Below are 20,449 nucleotides of genomic sequence, written 5' to 3'. Positions count from 1 at the left end.
CTGTGTGCAATCTAAGTGTCACATGATCTGTCACATAATCTCAGTATATATACACCTGTTCTGAAAGGTCGCAGAGTCTGCAACACCACTAAGCAAGGGGCACCACCAAGCAAGCGGCACCATGAAGACCAAGGAGCTCTCCAAACAGGTCAGGGACAAAGTTGTGGAGAAGTACAGATCAGGGTTGGGTTATAAAACAATATCCGAAACTTTGAACATCCCACGGAGCACCATTAAATCCATTATAAAAAAATTGAAGAATATAGTACCACAACAAAACTGCCAAGAGAGGGCCGCCCACCAAAACTCACGGACCAGGCAAGGAAGGCATTAATCAGAGAGGCAACAAAGAGACCAAAGATAACCCTGAAGGAGCTGCAAAGCTCCACAGCGGAGATTGGAGTATCTGTCCATAGGACCACTTTAAGCCGTACACTCCACAGAGCTGGGCTTTATGGAAGAGTGGCCAGAAAAAAGCCATTGCTTAAAGAAACAAATAAGCAAACACGTTTGGTGTTCACGTAAAATCATGTGGGAGACTCCCCAAACATATGAAAGAAGGTACTCTGGTCAGATGAGACTATAATTGAGCTTTTTGGCCATCAAGGAAAACGCTATGTCTGGCGCAAACCCAACACCTCTCATCACCCCGATGTTTTTCATTGGCAGGGACTGGGAAACTGGTCAGAATTGAAGGAATGATGGATGGCGCTAAATACAGGGAAATTCTTGAGGGAAACCTGTTTCAGTCTTCCAGAGATTTGTGACTGGGACAGAGGTTCTTAGCATGACAATGACCTAATGCGAAAGGAACACTTAAGTGCTTTAAGGGGAAACATTTAAATGTCTTGGAATGGCCTAGTCAAAGCCCAGACCTCAATCCAATTGAGAATCTGTGGTATGACTTAAAGATTGCTGTACACCAGCAGAACCCATCCAACTTGAAGGAGCTGGAGCAGTTTTGCCTTGAAGAATGGGCAAAAATCCCAGCGGCTAGATGTGCCAAGCTTATAGAGAAATACCCCAAGAGACTTGCAGCTGTAATTGCTGCAAAAGGTGGCTCTACAAAGTATTGACTTTGGGGGGGTGAATAGTTATGCACGCTCAAGTTTTCTGTTTTTTTGTCTTATTTCTTGTTTGTTTCACCCCAAAAAAGATTTAGCATCTTCAAAGTGGTAGGCATGTTGTGTAAATCAAATGATACAAACCCCCCAAAAATCCATTTTAATTCCAGGTTGTAAGGCAACAAAATAGGAAAAATGCCAAGGGGGGTGAAACCTTTCGCAAGCCACTGTTCTTCTTTCTTTTTTAGAGTAATTTTTTCCCCCCTCCTTACTAAATTGCTGTGGAAAACCTGTTTCTTTTTTATATATACCGATTCTCTACATCTCCTGTTCTTTTGGCATTTGGCAACCTGGTCCCAGATCTGTTTGTCATGCCAAACTTGGTATGACAACGGCCATAGGAGTAGGCAAGACATCACAAACAGATCTGGGACCAGGCTAATAATATATCAGGTTGGCAATACAAATTAGATCACAGTAGCAATATGAGACTCGCTGCGCCCAGAACCAAAGACGGAAAACTGCAATTTAGCCTCTTGAATGTCTCCACCTTGGTATAATTATCTGACATAGTGTAACTGGGGACAAACATGTGAGTAAAAAAGAGAATGTGCCAGAACAAAAATGAAGGGTGGGGGCTCATGGCTGCCAGACTTTGAGTGTTTTATTCCTCTGAGACACACGTTTATGTCTGATTTTCCATTGACTTAAAGGGTGAAAGAAAAATAAACTGTAAGAACCAAAGTGATATGTGATGTACTCCTGTTAATTTTACAGGGCTATTATAAAATAATGTGCTACTGCATTCTGGATCAAAGCAGAAACAGCTGCAATTTACATTTACCACAAACATTTTCTCCCCAAAAAAGGTACAATAAAACATAACATTAGCTACATACCACAGGAAGATGCTGAGGGGAGGATGGCTCATAATAATGACGGGAATGGAGTTTATAGAATGGTATCAAACACATGGAAACCATGTGTTTGATGTGTTTGATACCATTCCATAGATTCCATTCCAGCAATTACTATGAGCCCGTCCTACCATATTAAGGTGCCAAAGGCCGCCTGTCCTATATACAATATAAGATTGTTTACTGGCCATGTTTCATGTTTGAAAGTGAAAGCAACATGATGAAGACACTATTTACTGAATTTTTTTAATGTATTTCCAACGGCATACCGTAAGCTATTTACAATAACAATATCCAAACCATCCCATTTACATTTACTGTTCCCCGTAAATGTTGTATTTACATACAGTTGAAGTCTGAAGTTTACATGCACTTAGGTTGGAGTCATTAAAACTCATTTTTCAACCACTCCACAAATTTCTTGTTAACAAACTATAGTTTTGGCAAGTCGGTTAGGACATCTACTTTGTGCATGACACAAGTAATTTTTCCAACAATTGTTTACAGACAGATTATTTCATTTATAATTCACTGTATCACAATTCCAGTGGGTCAGAAGTTTACATACACTAAGTTGACTGTGCCTTTAAACTGCTTGGAAAATTCCAGAAAATTATGTCATGGCTTTAGAAGCTTCTGATAGGCTAATTGACATCATTTGAGTCAATTGGAGGTGTACCTGTGGACGTATTTCAAGGCCTACCTTCAAACTCAGTGCCTCTTTGCTTGACATCATGGGAAAATCAAAAGAAATCAGCCAAGACCTCAGAAAGAAAATTGTAGACCTCCACAAGTCTGGTTCATCCTTGGGAGCAATTTCCAAACGCCTGAAGGTACCACGTTCATCTGTACAAACAATAGTACGCAAGTATAAACACCATGGGTCCACGCAGCCGTCATACTGCTCAGGAAGGAGACGCGTTCTGTCTCCTAGAGATGAACGTACTTTGGTGCGAAAAGTGCAAATCAATCCCAGAACAGCAGCAAAGGACCTTGTGAAGATGCTGGAGGAAACAGGTACAAAAGTATCTATATCCGCAGTAAAACGAGTCCTATATCGACATAACCTGAAAGGCCGCTCAGCAAGGAAGAAGCCACTGCTCCAAAACCGCCATAAAAGACAGACTATGGATTGCAACTGCACATGGGGACAAAGATCGTACTTTTTGCAGAAATGTCCTCTGGTCTGATGAAACAAACATAGAACTGTTTGGCCATAATTACCATCATTATGCTTGGAGGAAAAAGGGGGATGCTTGCAAGCCGAAGAACACCATCCCAACCATGAAGCACGGGGGTGGCAGCCTCATGCTGTGGGGGTGCTTTGCTGCAGGAGGGACTGGTGCACTTCACAAAATACATGGCATCATGAGGAAGGAAAATTATGTGGATATATTGAAGCAACATCTCAAGACATCAGACGTCTAGATAGAACTGCCAAAGGGGGTGGAGTTGCAATCTACTGTAGAGATAGCCTGCAGAGCTCTATCATACTATCCAGGTCTGTGCCCAAACAGTTTGAGCTTCTACTTCTAAAAATCCACCTTTCCAGAAATAAGTCTCTCACTGTTGCCGCTTGCTACAGACCCCCCTCAGCCCCCAGCTGTGCCCTGGACACCATATGTGAATTGATTGCCCCCCATTTATCCTCTGAGTTTGTACTGCTTGGTGACCTAAATTGGGATATGCTTAATACCCCAGCCATCCTACAATCCAAGCTAGATGCCCTCAACCTCACGCAAATTATCAACGAACCTACCAGGTACAACCCTAAATCCTTAAACATGGGTACCCTCATAGATATCATCCTGACTAACATACCCTCTAAATACACCTCAGCTGTCTTCAACCAGGATCTCAGCGATCACTGCCTTATTGCCTGCGTCCGTAACGGGTCCGCGGTCAAACAACCACCCCTCATCACTGTCAAACGCTCCCTAAAACACTTTAGCGAGGAGGCCTTCCTAATTGACCTGGCCCAGGTATCCTGGATGGATATAGATCTCATTCCGTCAGTAGAGGATGCCTGGTTGTTCCTTAAAAGTAATTTCCTCTCAATCTTAAATAAACATGCCCCATTCAAAAAATACAGAACTAAGAACCGATATAGCCCCTGGTTCTCCTCAGACTTGACTGCCCTTGACCAGCACAAAAACATCCTGTGGCGTACAGCATTAGCATCAAATAGCCCCCGCGATATGCAACTTTTCAGGGAAGTTAGGAACCAATATACACAAGCAGTCAGGAAAGCAAAGGCTAACTTTTTCAAACAGAAATTTGCATCCTGTAGCACTAACTCCAAAACGTTTTGGGACACTGTAAAGTCCATGGAGAATAAGAGCACTTCCTCCCAGCTGCCCACTGCACTGAGGCTAGGAAACACTATCACCACCGATAAATCTACAATAATCGAGAATTTCAACAAGCATTTTGCTACAGCTGGCCATGCTTTCCATCTGGCTACCACTAACCCGGCCACCAACTCTGCACCCTCTGCTGCAACTTGCCCATGCCCCCCCCGCTTCTCCTTCACACAAATTCAGACAGCTGATGTTTTGAAAGCGCTGCAAAATCTGGACCCCTACAAATCAGCTGGGCTAGACAATCTGGACCCTTTCTTTCTAAAACTAGCCGCCGAAATTGTCGCAACCCCTATTACTAGTCTGTTCAATCTCTCTTTCATAACGTCTGAGATCCCCAGAGATTGGAAAGCTGCCGCGGTCATCCCCCTCTTCAAAGGGGGTGACACTCTAGATCCAAACTGCTACAGACCTATATCCATCCTGCCCTGCCTTTCGAAAGTATTCGAAAGCCAAGTTAACAAACAGATCATCGACCATTTCGAATACCACCGTACCTTCTCCGCTATGCAATCCGGTTTCCGAGCTGGTCACGGGTGCACTTCAGCCACGCTCAAGGTCCTAAATGATATTATAACCACGATTGATAATAGACAGTACTGTGCAGCCGTCTTCATCGACCTGGCCAAGGCTTTCGACTCTGTCAACCACCGCATTCTTATTGGCAGACTAAATAGCCTTGGTTTCTCAAATGACTGCCTCGCCTGGTTCACCAACTATATCTCAGATAGAGTTCAGTGTGTCAAATCGGAGGGCCTGTTGTCTGGACCTATGGCAGTCTCTATGGGGGTGCCACAGGGTTCAATTCTTGGGCCGACACTTTTCTCCGTGTATATCAATGATGTCGCTCTTGCTGCTGGTGACTCTCAGATCCACCTCTACGCAGACGACACCATTTTGTATACATCTGGCCCTTCATTGGACACTGTGTTAACAAACCTCCAAACGAGCTTCAATGCCATACAACAATCCTTCAGTAGCCTTCAACTGCTCTTAAACACTAGTAAAACTAAATGCATGCTTTTCAATCGAACGCTGCTAGCACCCGCCCACCCGACTAGAATCACCACTCTCGACGGGTCTGACCTAGAGTATGTGGACAACTACAAATATCTAGGTGTCTGGTTAGACTGTAAACTCAACTTCCAGACTCACATAAAGAATCTCCAATCCAAAGTTAAATCTAGAATCGGCTTCCTATTTCGCAACAAAGCCTCCTTCACTCATGCTGCCAAACATGCCCTCGTAAAACTGACTATCCTACCGATCCTTGACTTCGGCGATGTCATTTACAAAATAGCCTCCAACACTCTACTCAGCAAATTGGATGTAGTCTATCACAGTGCCATCAGTTTTGTCTCCAAAGCCCCATACACTACCCACCACTGTGACCTGTACGCTCTTGTTGGCTGGTCCTCACTACATGTTCGTCGTCAAACCCACTGGCTCCAGGCCATCTATAAATCACTGCTAGGCAAATCCCCGCCTTATCTTAGCTCATTGGTCACCATAGCAGCACCCACCCGTAGTCTGCGCTCCAGCAGGTATATCTCACTGGTCATTCCCAAAGCCAACACCTCCTTTGGCCGCCATTCCTTCCAGTTCTCTGCTGCCAATGACTGGAACGAATTGCAAAAATCTCTGAAGCTGGAGACTCTTATCTCCCTCAATAACTTTAAGCATCAGTTGTCAGAGCACCTTACCGATCACTGCACCTGTACACAGCCCATCTGAAATTAGCCCACCCAACTACCTCATCCCTATATTGTTATTTATTTTGCTCTTTTGCACCCCAGTATCTCTATTTGCACATCATCTCTTGCACATCTAGCATTCCAGTGTTAATACTATTGTAATTATTCTGCACTATAGCCTATTTATTGCCTTACCTCCATAACTTGCTACATTTGCACACACTGTATATATATTTTCTGTTGTATTTCTGACTTTATGTTTTTTTTACCCCATATGTAACTCTGTGTTGTTTTTATTGCACTACTTTGCTTTATCTTGGCCAGGTCGCAGTTGTAAATGAGAACCTGTTCTCAACTGGCTTACCTGGTTAAATAAAGGTGAAATAAAAAAATAATAAAAAAAATCAGTCAGGAAGTTAAAGCTTGGTCGCAAATGGGTCTTCCAAATGGACAATGACATTTACATTTACATTTTAGTCATTTAGCAGACGCTCTTATCCAGAGCGACTTACAGTTAGCACATACATTATTTTATCGAACCCACAACCCTGGCGTTGCAAACGCCATGCTCTACCAACTGAGCTACATCCCCAAGCATACTTCCAAAGTTGTGGCAAAATGGCTTAAGGACAACAAAGTCAAGGTATTGGAGTGGCCATCACAAAGCCTGACCTCAATCCTATAGAAAATGTGTGGGCAGAAATGAAAAAGCGTGTGCGAGAAAGGAGGCCTACAAACCTGACTCAGTTACACATGCTCTGTCAGGAGGAATGGGCCAAAATTCACCCAATTTATTGTGGGAAGCTTGTAGAAGGCTACCTGAAACATTTGACCCAAGTTAAACAATTTAAAGGCAATGCTACCAAATACTAATTGAGTGTATGTAAACTTCTGACCCACTGGGAATGTGATGAAAAAAGTAAAAGCTGAAATAAATCATTCTCTCTACTATTATTCTGCCATTTCACATTCTTAAAATAAAGAGTTGATCCTAACTGACCTACGACAGGGAATTTTTACTAGGATTAAATGTCAGGAATTGTGAAAAACTGAGTTTAAATGTATTTGGCTAAGGTGTATGTAAACTTCTGACTTCAACTGTATATATATATATATATATATATATATATATATATATATATATATATATATACAGTGAGGGAAAAAAGTATTTGATCCCCTGCTGATTTTGTACGTTTGACCACTGACAAAGACATGATCAGTCTATAATTTTAATGGTAGGTTTATTTGAACAGTGAGAGACAGAATAACAACAAAAAAATCCAGAAAAACACATGTAAAAAATGTTATAAATTGATTTGCATTTTAATGAGGGAAATAAGTATTTGACCCCTCTGCAAAACATGACTTAGTACTTGGTGCCAAAACCCTTGTTGGCAATCACAGAGGTCAGACGTTTCTTGTAGTTGGCCACCAGGTTTGCACACATCTCAGGAGGGATTTTGTCCCACTCCTCTTTGCAGATCTTCTCCAAGTCATTAAGGTTTTGAGGCTGACGTTTGGCAACTCAAACCTTCAGCTCCCTCCACAGTTTTTCTATGGGATTAAGGTCTGGAGACTGGCTAGGCCACTCCAGGACCTTAATGTGCTTCTTCTTGAGCCACTCCTTTGTTGCCTTGGCCGTGTGTTTTGGATCATTGTCATGCTGGAATACCCATTCACGACCCATTTTCAATGCCCTGGCTGAGGGAAGGAGGTTCTCACCCAAGATTTGACGGTACAGGCCCCGTCCATCGTCCCTTTGATGCACTGAAGTTGACCTGTCCCCTTAGCAGAAAAACACCCCCAAAGCATAATGTTTCCACCTCCATGTTTGACGGTGGGAATGGTGTTCTTGGGGTCATAGGCAGCATTCCTCCTCCTCCAAACACGGCGAGTTGAGTTGATGCCAAAGAGCTCGATTTTGGTCTCATCTGACCACAACACTTTCACCCAGTTCTCCTCTGAATCATTCAGATGTTTATTGGCAAACTTCAGACGGGCCTGTATATGTGCTTTCTTGAGCAGGGGGACCTTGCGGGCGCTGCAGGATTTCAGTCCTTCACGGCGTAGTGTGTTACCAATTGTTTTCTTGGTGACTATGGTCCCAGCTGCCTTGAGATCATTGACAAGATCCTCCCGTGTAGTTCTGGGCTGATTCCTCACCGTTCTCATGATCATTGCAACTCCACGAGGTGAGATCTTGCAAAGAGCCCCAGGCCAAGGGAGATTGACAGTTATTTTGTGTTTCTTCCATTTGCGAATAATCGCACCAACTGTTGTCACTTTCTCACCAAGTTGCTTGGCGATGGTCTTGTAGCCCATTCCAGCCTTGTGTAGGTCTACAATCTTGTCCCTGACATCCTTGGAGAGCTCTTTGGTCTTGGCCATGGTGGAGAGTTTGGAATCTGATTGATTGATTGCTTCTGTGGACAGGTGTCTTTTATACAGGTAACAAGCTGAGATTAGGAACACTCCCTTTAAGAGTGTGCTCCTAATCTCAGCTCGTTACCTGTATAAAAGACACCTGGGAGCCAGAAATCTTTCTGATTGAGAGGGGGTCAAATACTTATTTCCCTCATTAAAATGCAAATCAATTTATAACATTTTTGACATGCGTTTTTCTGGATTTTTGTTGTTGTTATTCTGTCTCTCACTGTTCAAATAAATACAATTATAGACTGATCATTTCTTTGTCAGTGGGCAAACGTACAAAATCAGCAGGCAATCAAATACTTTTTCCCCTCACTGTGTATATATATATATATATATATATATATATATTTTAAATGATGTATCCAAGAGAGTGAGTATAACAAGTTTAGGATGCTTGTGAACCTTACATAACTTATAAACTGTACTTATAAAACATACTTATAAAGATACTTCAGATGAATAAACCACTGTGTTACCCTGGAGTGTCTTTGCATGGTATCAAGTAAAATCATGAATATGATCACTCTTCATCCCAGTACAGCATCTTCACTATGAACTACAGATGTCTATAAAGTCTAAAAACCTCAAAAGATGGGCACTGGTGCGTTATTGTCTCACCATAAATCTGAAAACAAAGAGTTTCAAGAGTAAACTCTGACTCTAACTCTGCCTTATGCCTAGTAAAGGGGTTGAGTGCCCTAGCTAGTTCAGTTCTTGATTAGGAACACTCAGAGTATGCATTGCATTATTATTATTTATTATTTTTTGTCATTTTTTAGCAGATGCTCTTATCCAGAGTGACTTACAGGAGCAATTAGGGTTAAGTGCCTTGCTCAAGGGCACATCGACAGATTTTTCACCTAGTCGGCTCAGGGATTAGAACCAGCGACCTTTCGGTTACTGGCTCTACACTCTTAACCACTAAGCTACCTGCCGCCCGCATTGAGAACAGACTTGGGTTGAAGTACAATTAGAAATCTTTCGAATACTTTGAGCATTTGTGTTAGAATGCCTAGATTGCCAGGTGGGCAGGGTTTGCACTTTCTAGACTTTTCTATGGGTTCTGTTAGGTTCTAAGTTCTGGTACAAATCCAGTCGGACACCAAAGGAAGCTCAGACTAGATTTATTCCACCCAGACTGGATGCTGCAGCTGCATAGCATATCATACAAGTCACACAGGATATATTTACACCCCTTGACTAGGCGGAGTTGCTCTCCTTGTATGTTAAGAAAACAATCAGTCAGTCTCTGTTGCTGGGCAGAACCTAGGTCTGTTCCTCTTCGTTGTGATTGTCGTGGCCCAGCTTGAGTCCAGAACCTTTGTGGGTGTGTGCGTGTGTGTGGGAGATAATGCTACAGTTAGAGTGTCGTTGAGGTGGGCCCCTCTGGCCCTCTTCCCAGATGTTTCCTACCTCTTCCACTGTTGTCCTCACATCGATGTTGAGTTCCACCACCACTACTCCTTTCCCTACAAGTTACTTAAACTAACTTGGCTTGACAGGAACCGAGACCCGACTATTGATCTTTTGCCTGCTTCCTTAGAAAGTCTATAAAAAAAACTGAGATGCCATATTGGTTCCCTCTTAGTGGCCAAGAACACTAGCGGATGCCCTATGGTCTACAGTACCCTGACTTTCTCCACCATAATTATTGTTCCATCCAGACAGTACACGACAGTACATTCCCCATACACTGAGTATACCAAACATTATGAACACCTTCCTAATATTGAGTTGTGTCCCCCCCGCCAGTGTATGTTCAAACCATCAGCAACAGGGAGAGGGTGGGAGAAATATGTTATCTGAGCAGTAGGCCTAGTTGCCAGAACTATGGAAGAAATCAACTTACAGCTACTGCTAGTGTGGAACAGAGAAGGAAAGTAAGAAGCACAAAAACGGTTATGCATTCTGTATGCATTCAAATCAGTTTAATCTTGAATATTCAAACTTCACCTACTGTACTGTTGGGATATAGGTGAAGATGGTACTGTACTGAACATACCAATCTTTTCTTTCTGTCTAGGTCTGTGTGTGTCTGTGTGTCTGCATTCTAATGTAAATACATCTGTACATGTGGATGGGTGTGTTAGTATGTAGTAACGTCTGCGTGTCAGACTCGCAGGCTGCTGAGCGGTGCAGTCAGATGGTGATGTCACTGTGGCCCCTGGGTCTCAGTAATGCTGCTGTAACTTTCCATTCCCTGGCATCCACTGGTGAGATCACAGCCAATGGGATAAAAGGAAGCTCTCTAGCAACGAGGCCCGTTGGTCCCAATTACAGTATGGTGTAAATAAACAAGCATCTGGTCCAGACCTGGGTTCATATAGCATTTGCTTTCTTTCAAATGCTTGAATGAGCTTGCCTGTCGCAATGGGAACCAGCCCCTGTTGTCATGACAGGGAGACCCCAATGGCGGCATTGCCGGGGCGGAACAGACTCAGCCTCCCGTCCAGAGTCCCGGTCAGCAGCTGGGAAAGAGAGAGACAGAGAATAAGGATGACATCATCATTGCGCTGCCCTTTGACTCCATCACATGATGATGATTATACACAGAGACTGACTGTATTCCCTTTTCCTGACGACTCAAACTGAATTCTTCCGCTGCTCTACAGTATGTTCGCTACATACTTCAGTCTGAGACTGCCACCGTTGAAGTCATTTGTGGTGACGTCAAAATGAGGGGTGTTGTACAAAACAAAGTCATCAGCAATTGGATCATCTGTAACTAAACAGAGTAGCAAAGCCAATTACGAAACTTTCTAAATGCCGCTTTACCCCTCTGGCTCTGGCCCAACCTATCAGTTTCTGGGGACAAATCAGAATGGTTAGAATGTGTTTGCGTTCTAGAAGTCGTCAGGGAGGTACTCAGATTGAGAAAAATCTAACGTCCGTGGGTGTGGCGTAGCGTTTGGCCGGAGCAAGGAGTTTGGATAGCCAGTCAAGTATTCCATACCTATCACGCTAAACTCTTTAGGATGCCTCTCTACATGCTCCTATAGCCTGGTCCCAGATCTGTTTGTGCTGTCTCGCTAAGTCCTATAACAATCAACTGGCATGAAAACGACCCTAGCAGTTGGCAATTTTCTCATGACAACGACCATAGGAGCACAAAAGACAGCACAGAAATATCTGGGACCAGGCTAGTAGGCTATTCCCTCTATCATACTGTTACATTTAACTCAGCATGATCCCGCGTCTAATTGGGAAAAGCCATGCAATATTGCATAACAGCACTGATCTCTATAACAAAGCTAAACTAAGGACTTTGCAGAAATTAAATCCCCAAGGTTATAATATCCCATAGCAATTCACAGATTTTCCACACTAACTGTAAGCTGCGTCCCAAATGGCACCCTGCGTCCCAAATGGCACCCTATAACCTACATGCTTAGAAAAAAGGGTTCTTCAGCTATCCGCATAGAATACATTTTTTTGGTTCCAGGTAGAACCCTTTTTGGTTCCAGGTAGAACTCTTTTGGCTTCCATGTAGAACCCTCTGTGGAAAGGATTCTACCTCGAACCAAAAAGTGTTCTTTAAAGGGTTCTCCTATGGGGACAGCCGAAGAACCCTTTTAGGTTCTAGTTAGTACCTTTTTTTCTAAGAGTGTACAGTGCCTTCAGAACGTATTCACACCCCTTGACTTTTTCAAAATGTTGTTGTGGTACAGCCTGAATTTAAAATGGATTCAATTTAGATTTTGTGTCACTGGCCTGCACACAATACCCCATTGTCACGATCGTTAGAGTGAGTGGACCAAGGCGCAGCGTGATGAACGAACATACTTTATTTAATGACTGAAGACACGAACAAAACAATAAACGATACCGTGACATCCAAAGGTTAAACACAACCAACACGGAATAACCCAAAAGGAACAAACCAACTGGAACAAGATCCCACAACTATTGTGGGAAAACAGCCTCTATAAATATGGCTCCCAATCAGAGACAACCAGCAACAGCTGTCACTCGTTGCCTCTGATTGGGAACCACTCGGGCCAACACAGAAATACAATACATAGAATATACACACCCTGGCTCAACATATAGAGTCCCAGAGCCAGGGTGTGACACCCATAATGTCAAAGTGGAATTATGTTTAAGGAAATGTTTACAAATTAATTAAAAATGAAAAGCTGAAATGTCTTGAGTCAATAACTATTCAACCCCTTTGTTATGGTAAGCCTAAATAACTTTATGAGTAAAATGTTGCTTAACAAGTCACATAATAACATTTGAATAAGACTTCAGACACCGGACAAGGCCCACATCTCCATCATTCGCATGGAGAAGAGACAGAGATATAGGGGACGTAGGTCAGTGTGCCTTGTAAGGATCCGACGGCGAGTGGGTAATCCGCCTCTACCATCCATCCTATTAGCCAACATGCAATCATTGGACAATAAACTGGATGAGCTCCGATCAAGACTATCCTACCAACTGGACATAAAATATTGTAATATCTTATGTTTCACTGAGTCGTGGCTGAACGACGACATGGATAACATACAGCTGGCTGGGTTTTCCATGCATCGGCAAAATAGAACAGTTTCTCCGGTAAGAGAAGGGGTGGCGGTCTGTGTCTATTTGTCAATAACAGCTGGTGCAAAAAATCTAATATTAAAGAAGTCTCTAGGTTTTGCTCGCCTGAGGTAGAGTATCTGATGATAAGCTGTAGGCCACACTATTTACCAAGAGAGTTTTCCTCTATATTTTTCGTAGCTGTCTATTTACCACCACAAACCGGTGTTGGCACTAAGACTGCACTCAACGAGCTGTATAAGGCCATAAGCAAACAAAAAAATTATCATCCAGAGGTGGCACTCCTAGTGGCTGGGGACTTTAATGCAGGGAAACGTACATCTGTTTTACCTAATATGTTCCGGGATTCTTCCGACGGCATTGAGGAGTACACCACATCAGTCACTGGCTTCATCAATAAGTGCATCGACGACGTCGTCCCCACAGTAACCGTACGTACATACCCCAACCAGAAGCCATGGATTACAGGCAACATCCGCACTGAGCTAAAGGCTAGAGCTGCCGCTTTCAAGGAGCGGGACTCTAACACGGACGCTTATATGAAATCCCGCTATGCCCTCCGACGAACGATCAAACAGGCAAAGCGTCAATACAGGACTAAGATTGAATCCTACTACACCAGTTCCGACACTCGTCGGATGTGGCAGGGCTTGCAAACTATTACGGACTACAAAGGGAAGCACAGCCACGAGCTGCCCAGTGACATGAGCCTACCAGACGAGCTAAATTACTTCTATGCGCGCTTCGAGGCAAGCAACACTGAAGCATGTATGAGAGCACCAGCTGTTCCGGACGACTGTGTGATCACGCTCTCCGTAGCCGATGTGAGTAAGACCTTTAAACAGGTCAACATTCACAGGGCCGCAGGGCCAGACGGATTACCAGGACGTGTACTCAAAGCATGCGCTGACCAACTGGCAAGTGTCTTCACTGACATTTTCAAACTGTTCCTGACCGAGTTTGTAATACCAACATGTTTCAAGCTGACTACCATAGTCTCTGTGCCCAAGAACACCAAGGTAACCTGCCTAAAGGACTACTGACCCGTAGCATTCACGTCTGTTGCCATGAAGTGCTTTGAATGGCTGGTCATGGCTCACATCAACACCATTATCCCAGAAACCCTAGGCCCACTCCAATTTGCATACCGTCCCAACAGATTCACAGATTACGCAATCTCTATTACACTCCACACTGCCCTTTTCCCACCTGGACAAAAGGAACACCTACGTGAGAATGCTATTCATTGACTACAGCTCAGCATTCAACACAATAGTGCACTCAAAGCTCATCACTAAGCTAAGGACCCTGGGACTAAACACCTCCCTCTGCAACTGGATCCTGGACTTCCTGACGGACCACCCCAGGTGGTAAGGGTAGGTAACAATACATCTGCCACGCTGATCCTCAACACGGGGGCCCCTCAGGGCTGCGTGCTCAGTCCCCTCCTGTACTCCCTGTTCACCCACGACTGCATGGCCAAGCATGACTCCAACACCATCATTAAGTTTGCCAATGACACAACAGTGGTAGGCCTGTTTAGCATGGGTCCTCAGATCCTCAAAAAGTTATACAGCTGCACCATCGAGAGCATCCTGACTGGTTGCATCACCGCCTGGTATGGCAACTGGTCGGCCTCCGACCGCAAGGCACTACAGAGGGTAGTGCGTACGGCCCAGTATATCACTGGGGCCAAGCTTCCTGCCATCCAGGACCTCTATACCAGGCGGTGTCAGAGGAAGGCCCTAAAAATTGCCAAAGACTCCAGACACCATAGTCATAGAGTGTTCTCTCTGCTACCGCACGGCAAGCGGTAAGGGAGCGCCAAGTCTAGGTCCAAAAGGCTCCTGAACAGCTAATCAAATGGCTACCCGTACTATTTGCATTGACCCCCCCCCACCTCCATTTTTTACTTTGCTGCTACTCTCTGTTTATTATCTATGCATAGTCACTTTACCGCTACCTACATGTACATATTACCTCAATTACCTCGACTAACCTGTGCCCCTGCACATTGACTCTCTACCGGTACCCCCTGTATACAGCCTCGTTACTGTTATTTTACTGCTGCTCTTTAATTATTTGTTATTTTTCTATTTTCTTATTTTTTATTTATATTTTTTATTAATTCATTTTTTACTTCAGTTTATTTTAGTAAATACTTTCTTAACACTTATTTTTCTTAAAACTGCATTGTTGGTTAAGGGCTTGTAAGTAAGCATTTCACTGTAAGGTCTACACCTGTTGTATTCGGCACATGTGACAAATCAAATTTGATTTGATAAGTTGCATGGACTCTGTATGCAATAATAGTGTTTAACATGATTTTATAATGACTACTTTATCTCTGTACCCCACACATACAATTATCTGTAAGGTCCCTCACTCGAGCAGTGAATTTCAAACACAGATTCAAACACAAAGACCAGGGAGGTTTTCCAATGCCTCACAAAAAAGGGCACCTATTGGTAGATGAGTAAAACTGAAAAAAGCAGACATTGAATCACTGTTCTAGTATGGTGAAGTTATTACTTACACTTTGGATGGTGTATCAATACACCCAGTCACTACAAAGGTACAGGTGTCCTTACTAACTCAGTTGCCAGAGAGGAAGGAAACTGCTCAGGGATTTCACCATGAGGCCAATGGTGACTTTAAAACACTTGTTGAATGGCTGTGATAGGAGAAAACTAAGGATGGATCAACAACATTGTAGTTACTCCACAATACTACAAAAATATTTCAAAACATGCATCCTGTTTGCAACAAGGCACTAAAGTCAAACTGCAAATAATGTGGCAAAGAAATGAACTTGATGTATACAAAGCATTATGTTTGGGGCAAATCCAACATAACACATCACTAAGTACCACTCTTCATATTTTCAAGCATGGTGGTGGCTGCATCATGCTATTGGTATGCTTGTCATTGGCAAGGACTAGGGAGTTTTTGGGGATGAAAAGAAACAGAATAGAGCTAAGCACAGGCAAAATTCTAGAGGAAAACCTGGTTCAGTCTGCTTTCCAACAGACACTGGGAGACAAATTCACTTTTCAGCAGGAAAATAACCTAAAACACAAGGCCAAATATACACTGGGGTTGCTTAATAAGACGACATGGAATGTTCTTGAGTGGCCTAGTTACAGTTTTGACTTAAATCAGTCTGAAAATCTATGTCAAGACTTGAGAATGGCTGTCTAGCAATTATCAACAACCAACTTGACAGAGCTTGAATAATTTGAAAAGAATCATATGCAAAACATAATGTACAATCCAGTTGTTCTGGGTAAACTCTTAGAGACTTACCCAGAAATAATCATAGCTGTAATAGCTGCCAAAGGTGATTCTAACATGTATTGAGTTAGGGGTGTGAATACTTCTGTAAATTAGATATTTCTGTATTTCATTTTCAATACATTTGCAAACATTTCAAAAAATATGTTTTCACTGTCATTTTGGGGTATTGTGTATAAAAAAATATTTAATCAATTTTGAATTCAGGCTGTAACACAACAACATGTGAATAAGTGCACTACTTTTGACCAGGGCCATTTGGGACGCAGCCTGTATCATATCACCATAACTACAGTCAGCCCGGCCTGAATATGGTTATGTAACTATGTTTTAATGAGGAGAATGACTTGGGGAGGATTCAACCAACACTAGTCTTGGTGGGGCGTAGTATTTGTTTACAGTCTTGTTAGCCAAGCAGCCTGACCATGGATACAGACACACGCATACACGGACGTACACGGACGTACACGGACACACACACACACACACACACACACACACACACACACACACACACACATTTACATTTTAGTAATTTAGCAGACGCTCTTATCCAGAGCGACTTACAGTTAGTGAGTGCATAAATTTTTCACACACAACTCTCCCACACACACGTATCCACTTGTCCTCGGCTGCATCGGTCTCTGAGAGGAGGGACCATGATCTCAGCTATCCCCTGTCGGCCAATCAGCCAGTGACCCAGGCCAGAGCAACATTACCTCACCACTCCGGTAGCCAATCTACAGGCTCCAATGCAACCTGGGAAACCTTCCATTTAGAGTTCATAGTGAGAATCTGTCCTGTGTGAGAGTCTGTGTCCTCAACAGCACTCCATTACCTATTAAGTGTACTACTTTTGACCAGGACCCATAGCGCTCTGGTCAAAAGTTGTGCACTATATAGGGAATACGGTGCCATTTTGCACGCATGCTGATAAACGTTCCATTTGGGGTTCATAGTGAGACTCATGGTACTCATTCATAACGGATTATGAGAGCTGTGGAAATTGATGGCACTCTGAGACATTAGTCAACACTGTACTGTGCTAGTCTGTGACCTCAAGTTAACATACACCCAAAAAAGAATCAGTATTTCATCACAAAAAGATCTGCACAGGTGCGAAAAATTATTGGGACTACAGTATTCCATTGGTTTCATTGTGCCAGGCAAGCTCAATGAAGCACAAGTATTTAAAATATACAAAATATGATTGGAGCCAGGTCTGATATCAACGAGAGACCAGGACATCAGTAAACTTTCTAGGGATTGTTGAGTGAATAGGCCCATATGCAGTCAACACCCTGATATGATAGGAAAGAGTCAGAAGTGTTTGGATTGAAGATCAGTCAAACATAAGTAGTCTGCTTAGCCCTAACCCAGTATCAGGATTTATTTATTAAAATTGATCAGGACTTCAGCTGAACTTTCTGAGGATTGATGAGTGAATACGCCCCTGTTGGGAAATAGTCCTGCATAGGGTGTTTGGATTGAAGATGAGTCGAACACAAGTAGGGCTGACTAGTATCTATCAGGGTTTATTTATTTATTCACTCACACATGGTACACTAGTAGACTGTCTAACCCTATATCTATCAGGGTTTATTTATTTAATCTCTTCTGGTTCGGATGTTGATGCTGTAGCAGATCCTCCTTACTGGAGACACAGGGACAATATCCAGCTGTGTGTGGAACACTAGGAGAGGAGAGTTCACTGACACACACGCAGAGCTGGTTTTAGCCTTTTTGGGGCCCTATGCAGGATTTGGTTGGGGGCCCCCCACCACCTTGCCGCAAAACATTTTAGTGGCCCCCCTCTTGACAGGGGAGTTTTAAAGTAAATTTCCCGCAATTTTACATATTTTGCCATGTGGCATAACGAAAATGTAGCAACTTTATTTTAAAAATCATGCAATTCTACTAATTTTGCCATGGGGTGGAGAGAAAGTTTTGCAGTTTAAAAGCTAATTTCCTGCAATTCTACACATTTTGCCATGTTAATATGATATCTGAATGACTAACACAATCAATGGGGGCCTCCTGGAGGTCAGGGCCCTGGGCAAGTTTGGCTAGCTGGCTAGATTAACTAACAATCTAAACATTGTTAGCTGACATGTTTAATTGAGTGACTCTAAGTTACTGACATAACAAGAGAAAAACTGCTGGTCCTGCTTTATTTGGAGTGCATCTTATGAAGGCTTTATAAAGCCTTCATACAGGCTTCATAAGCACTACATAGTGATTGGTGGCCCCCTAACGGACGGGGGACCTAAGCAACCGCTTATGCCTGGAGCATGCCCTGCACACACACTGTCTGTCTGTCTGTCTGTCTGTCTCTCTCACTCATACACATGCTCTGCAGGAAGTCCGTCACCCCACCCATACACGTACACATAAAGTCATGCACGCACGTATGCACGCACGTGTGCACACACATGCATACACACACACACACACAAACACATGTTTTGTTCTTATATCCTCGTGGGGACCTAAAATGTATTTCCATTCAAAATCCTATTTTCCCTAAACCCTAAATCTAACCTTAAACCTTACCCTAACCCTTAGCTTAACCCTAAACCTAACCCCTAAGCTTAAAATAGCCTTTGTCCTCATGGGGATGTGGGAAATGTTCCCACGAGGGAGAATTTTCCTTGGGATAGTAAAACATTAAATGGACACAGTCTACCGTCCATTTAATGTGTGAAAGTGAGAAAGGGAGGCTTAACCTAAAAATACCCCTAACCATCTAGCTAACCCTCACATTAGCCCTAACCATCTAGCTAACCCTCACATTAGCCCTAACCATCTATCTAACCCTCATATTAGCCCTAACCATCTAGCTAACCCTCACATTAGCCCTAACCAGCTAGCTAACCCTCACATTAGCCCTTAATCATCTAGCTTACCCTCCCATTAGCCATAACCATCTAGCAACCCTCACTTTAGCCCTAACATCTAGTTAACTCTCCCATTAGCCCTTAACCATCTAGCTAACCCTCACATTAGCCCTAACCATCTAGCTAACCCTCACATTAGCCCTAACCAGCTAGCTAACCCTCACATTAGCCCTTAACCATCTAGCTAACCCTCACATTAGCCCTAACCATCTAAAAAAACTCAAAAAAAGTATAACTTCAGCTGTGTGCGTTTAAATTAAGTAATGCAATACAATTAGTGTACACATTTGGTGAATGATAATAACTCAGAAACTCATGCAGGTATGTAAAACACGTGTCTTGTAACTAGAAATATGATGTTGGCTTCCTAGGGGGTCTGTTTATGATTTGATGCCACGATAATTATGACCTGAAGGAAGGAAAAAACCAACACATTCGTACATATTGGTTGGTAGGTATAATTAGGGTTGCAAAGCAACCAGTAGTTTACCAAAGTTGCCAGAATTGTCAGTAGTTTTGGTAGTTAACAGAAAATCTATAGCAATCTATCAGAACTTTGGCAATTTATACTTGAATAACTTAAAACATGTATTCATATATAGTATTCATTTCATATACAGTGCTGTGAAAAAGTATTTTCCCCCTTTCTCTAATTCTGCATATTTTTTATACAGAATGTTATCAGATCTTCAACCAAAACCTAACATTGGATAAAGGGAACCTGAGTCAACAAATAACACAACAATTACATACTTATCTAATTTATTTCATAAACAAAGTTATGCAACACCCAATGCCCCTGTGTGAAAAAGTAATTGCCCCCTTACACTCAATAAGCTGTTGTGCCACCTTTAGTTGCAATGACTCCAACCAAATGCTTCCTGTAGTTGTTGATCAGTCTCTCACGTCGTTGTGGAGGAATTTTGAACCACTCTTCCATGCAGAACTGCTTTAAGTCAGCGACATTTGTGAGTTTTCAAATATGAACTGTTCGTTCAAGTCTTGCTACAACCCCAAAAAATTAGGATAAACTCTGGACATTGACTAGGCCATTCCAAAACGTCAAATTTGTTGCTTTTTAGCACTTTTCATGTAGACTTGATTGTGTGTTTCGGATGATTGTCTTGCTTCATGACCCAGCTGCGCTTCAGCTTCTGCTCACAGACGGATGGCTTGACATTCTCCTGTAGAATTATCTGATACAGAGCAAAATTCATGGTTCCTTCTATTAAGGCAAGTCGTCCA

At 42.8% G+C, this 20,449-nt stretch overlaps 1 protein-coding gene across 1 annotated transcript in view; it reads right to left on the bottom strand.

Moving 5' to 3' along the window:
• Nucleotides 1–9,579: 9,579 nt before the first annotated feature.
• The window catches only part of wdr27 (WD repeat domain 27), a gene marked incomplete at its 5' end in the record, with an annotated part of 155,598 nt that continues 144,728 nt past the window's right edge, over nt 9,580–20,449 (bottom strand). The window contains one exon of the mRNA XM_084141529.1: nt 9,580–10,939. Coding sequence (XP_083997655.1) covers nt 10,862–10,939 — 78 coding nt within the window. The 3' untranslated portion in view covers nt 9,580–10,861. The remainder of the gene's footprint in view (nt 10,940–20,449) is intronic.

The sequence above is a fragment of the Coregonus lavaretus genome (assembly GCF_964263955.1).
Source record: "Coregonus lavaretus genome assembly, chromosome: 25".
Taxonomy (NCBI): Eukaryota; Metazoa; Chordata; class Actinopteri; order Salmoniformes; family Salmonidae; genus Coregonus; species Coregonus lavaretus.
The sequence above is the reverse complement of the archived record's forward strand: the minus strand, read 5'-3'. Positions and strand labels throughout refer to the sequence as shown.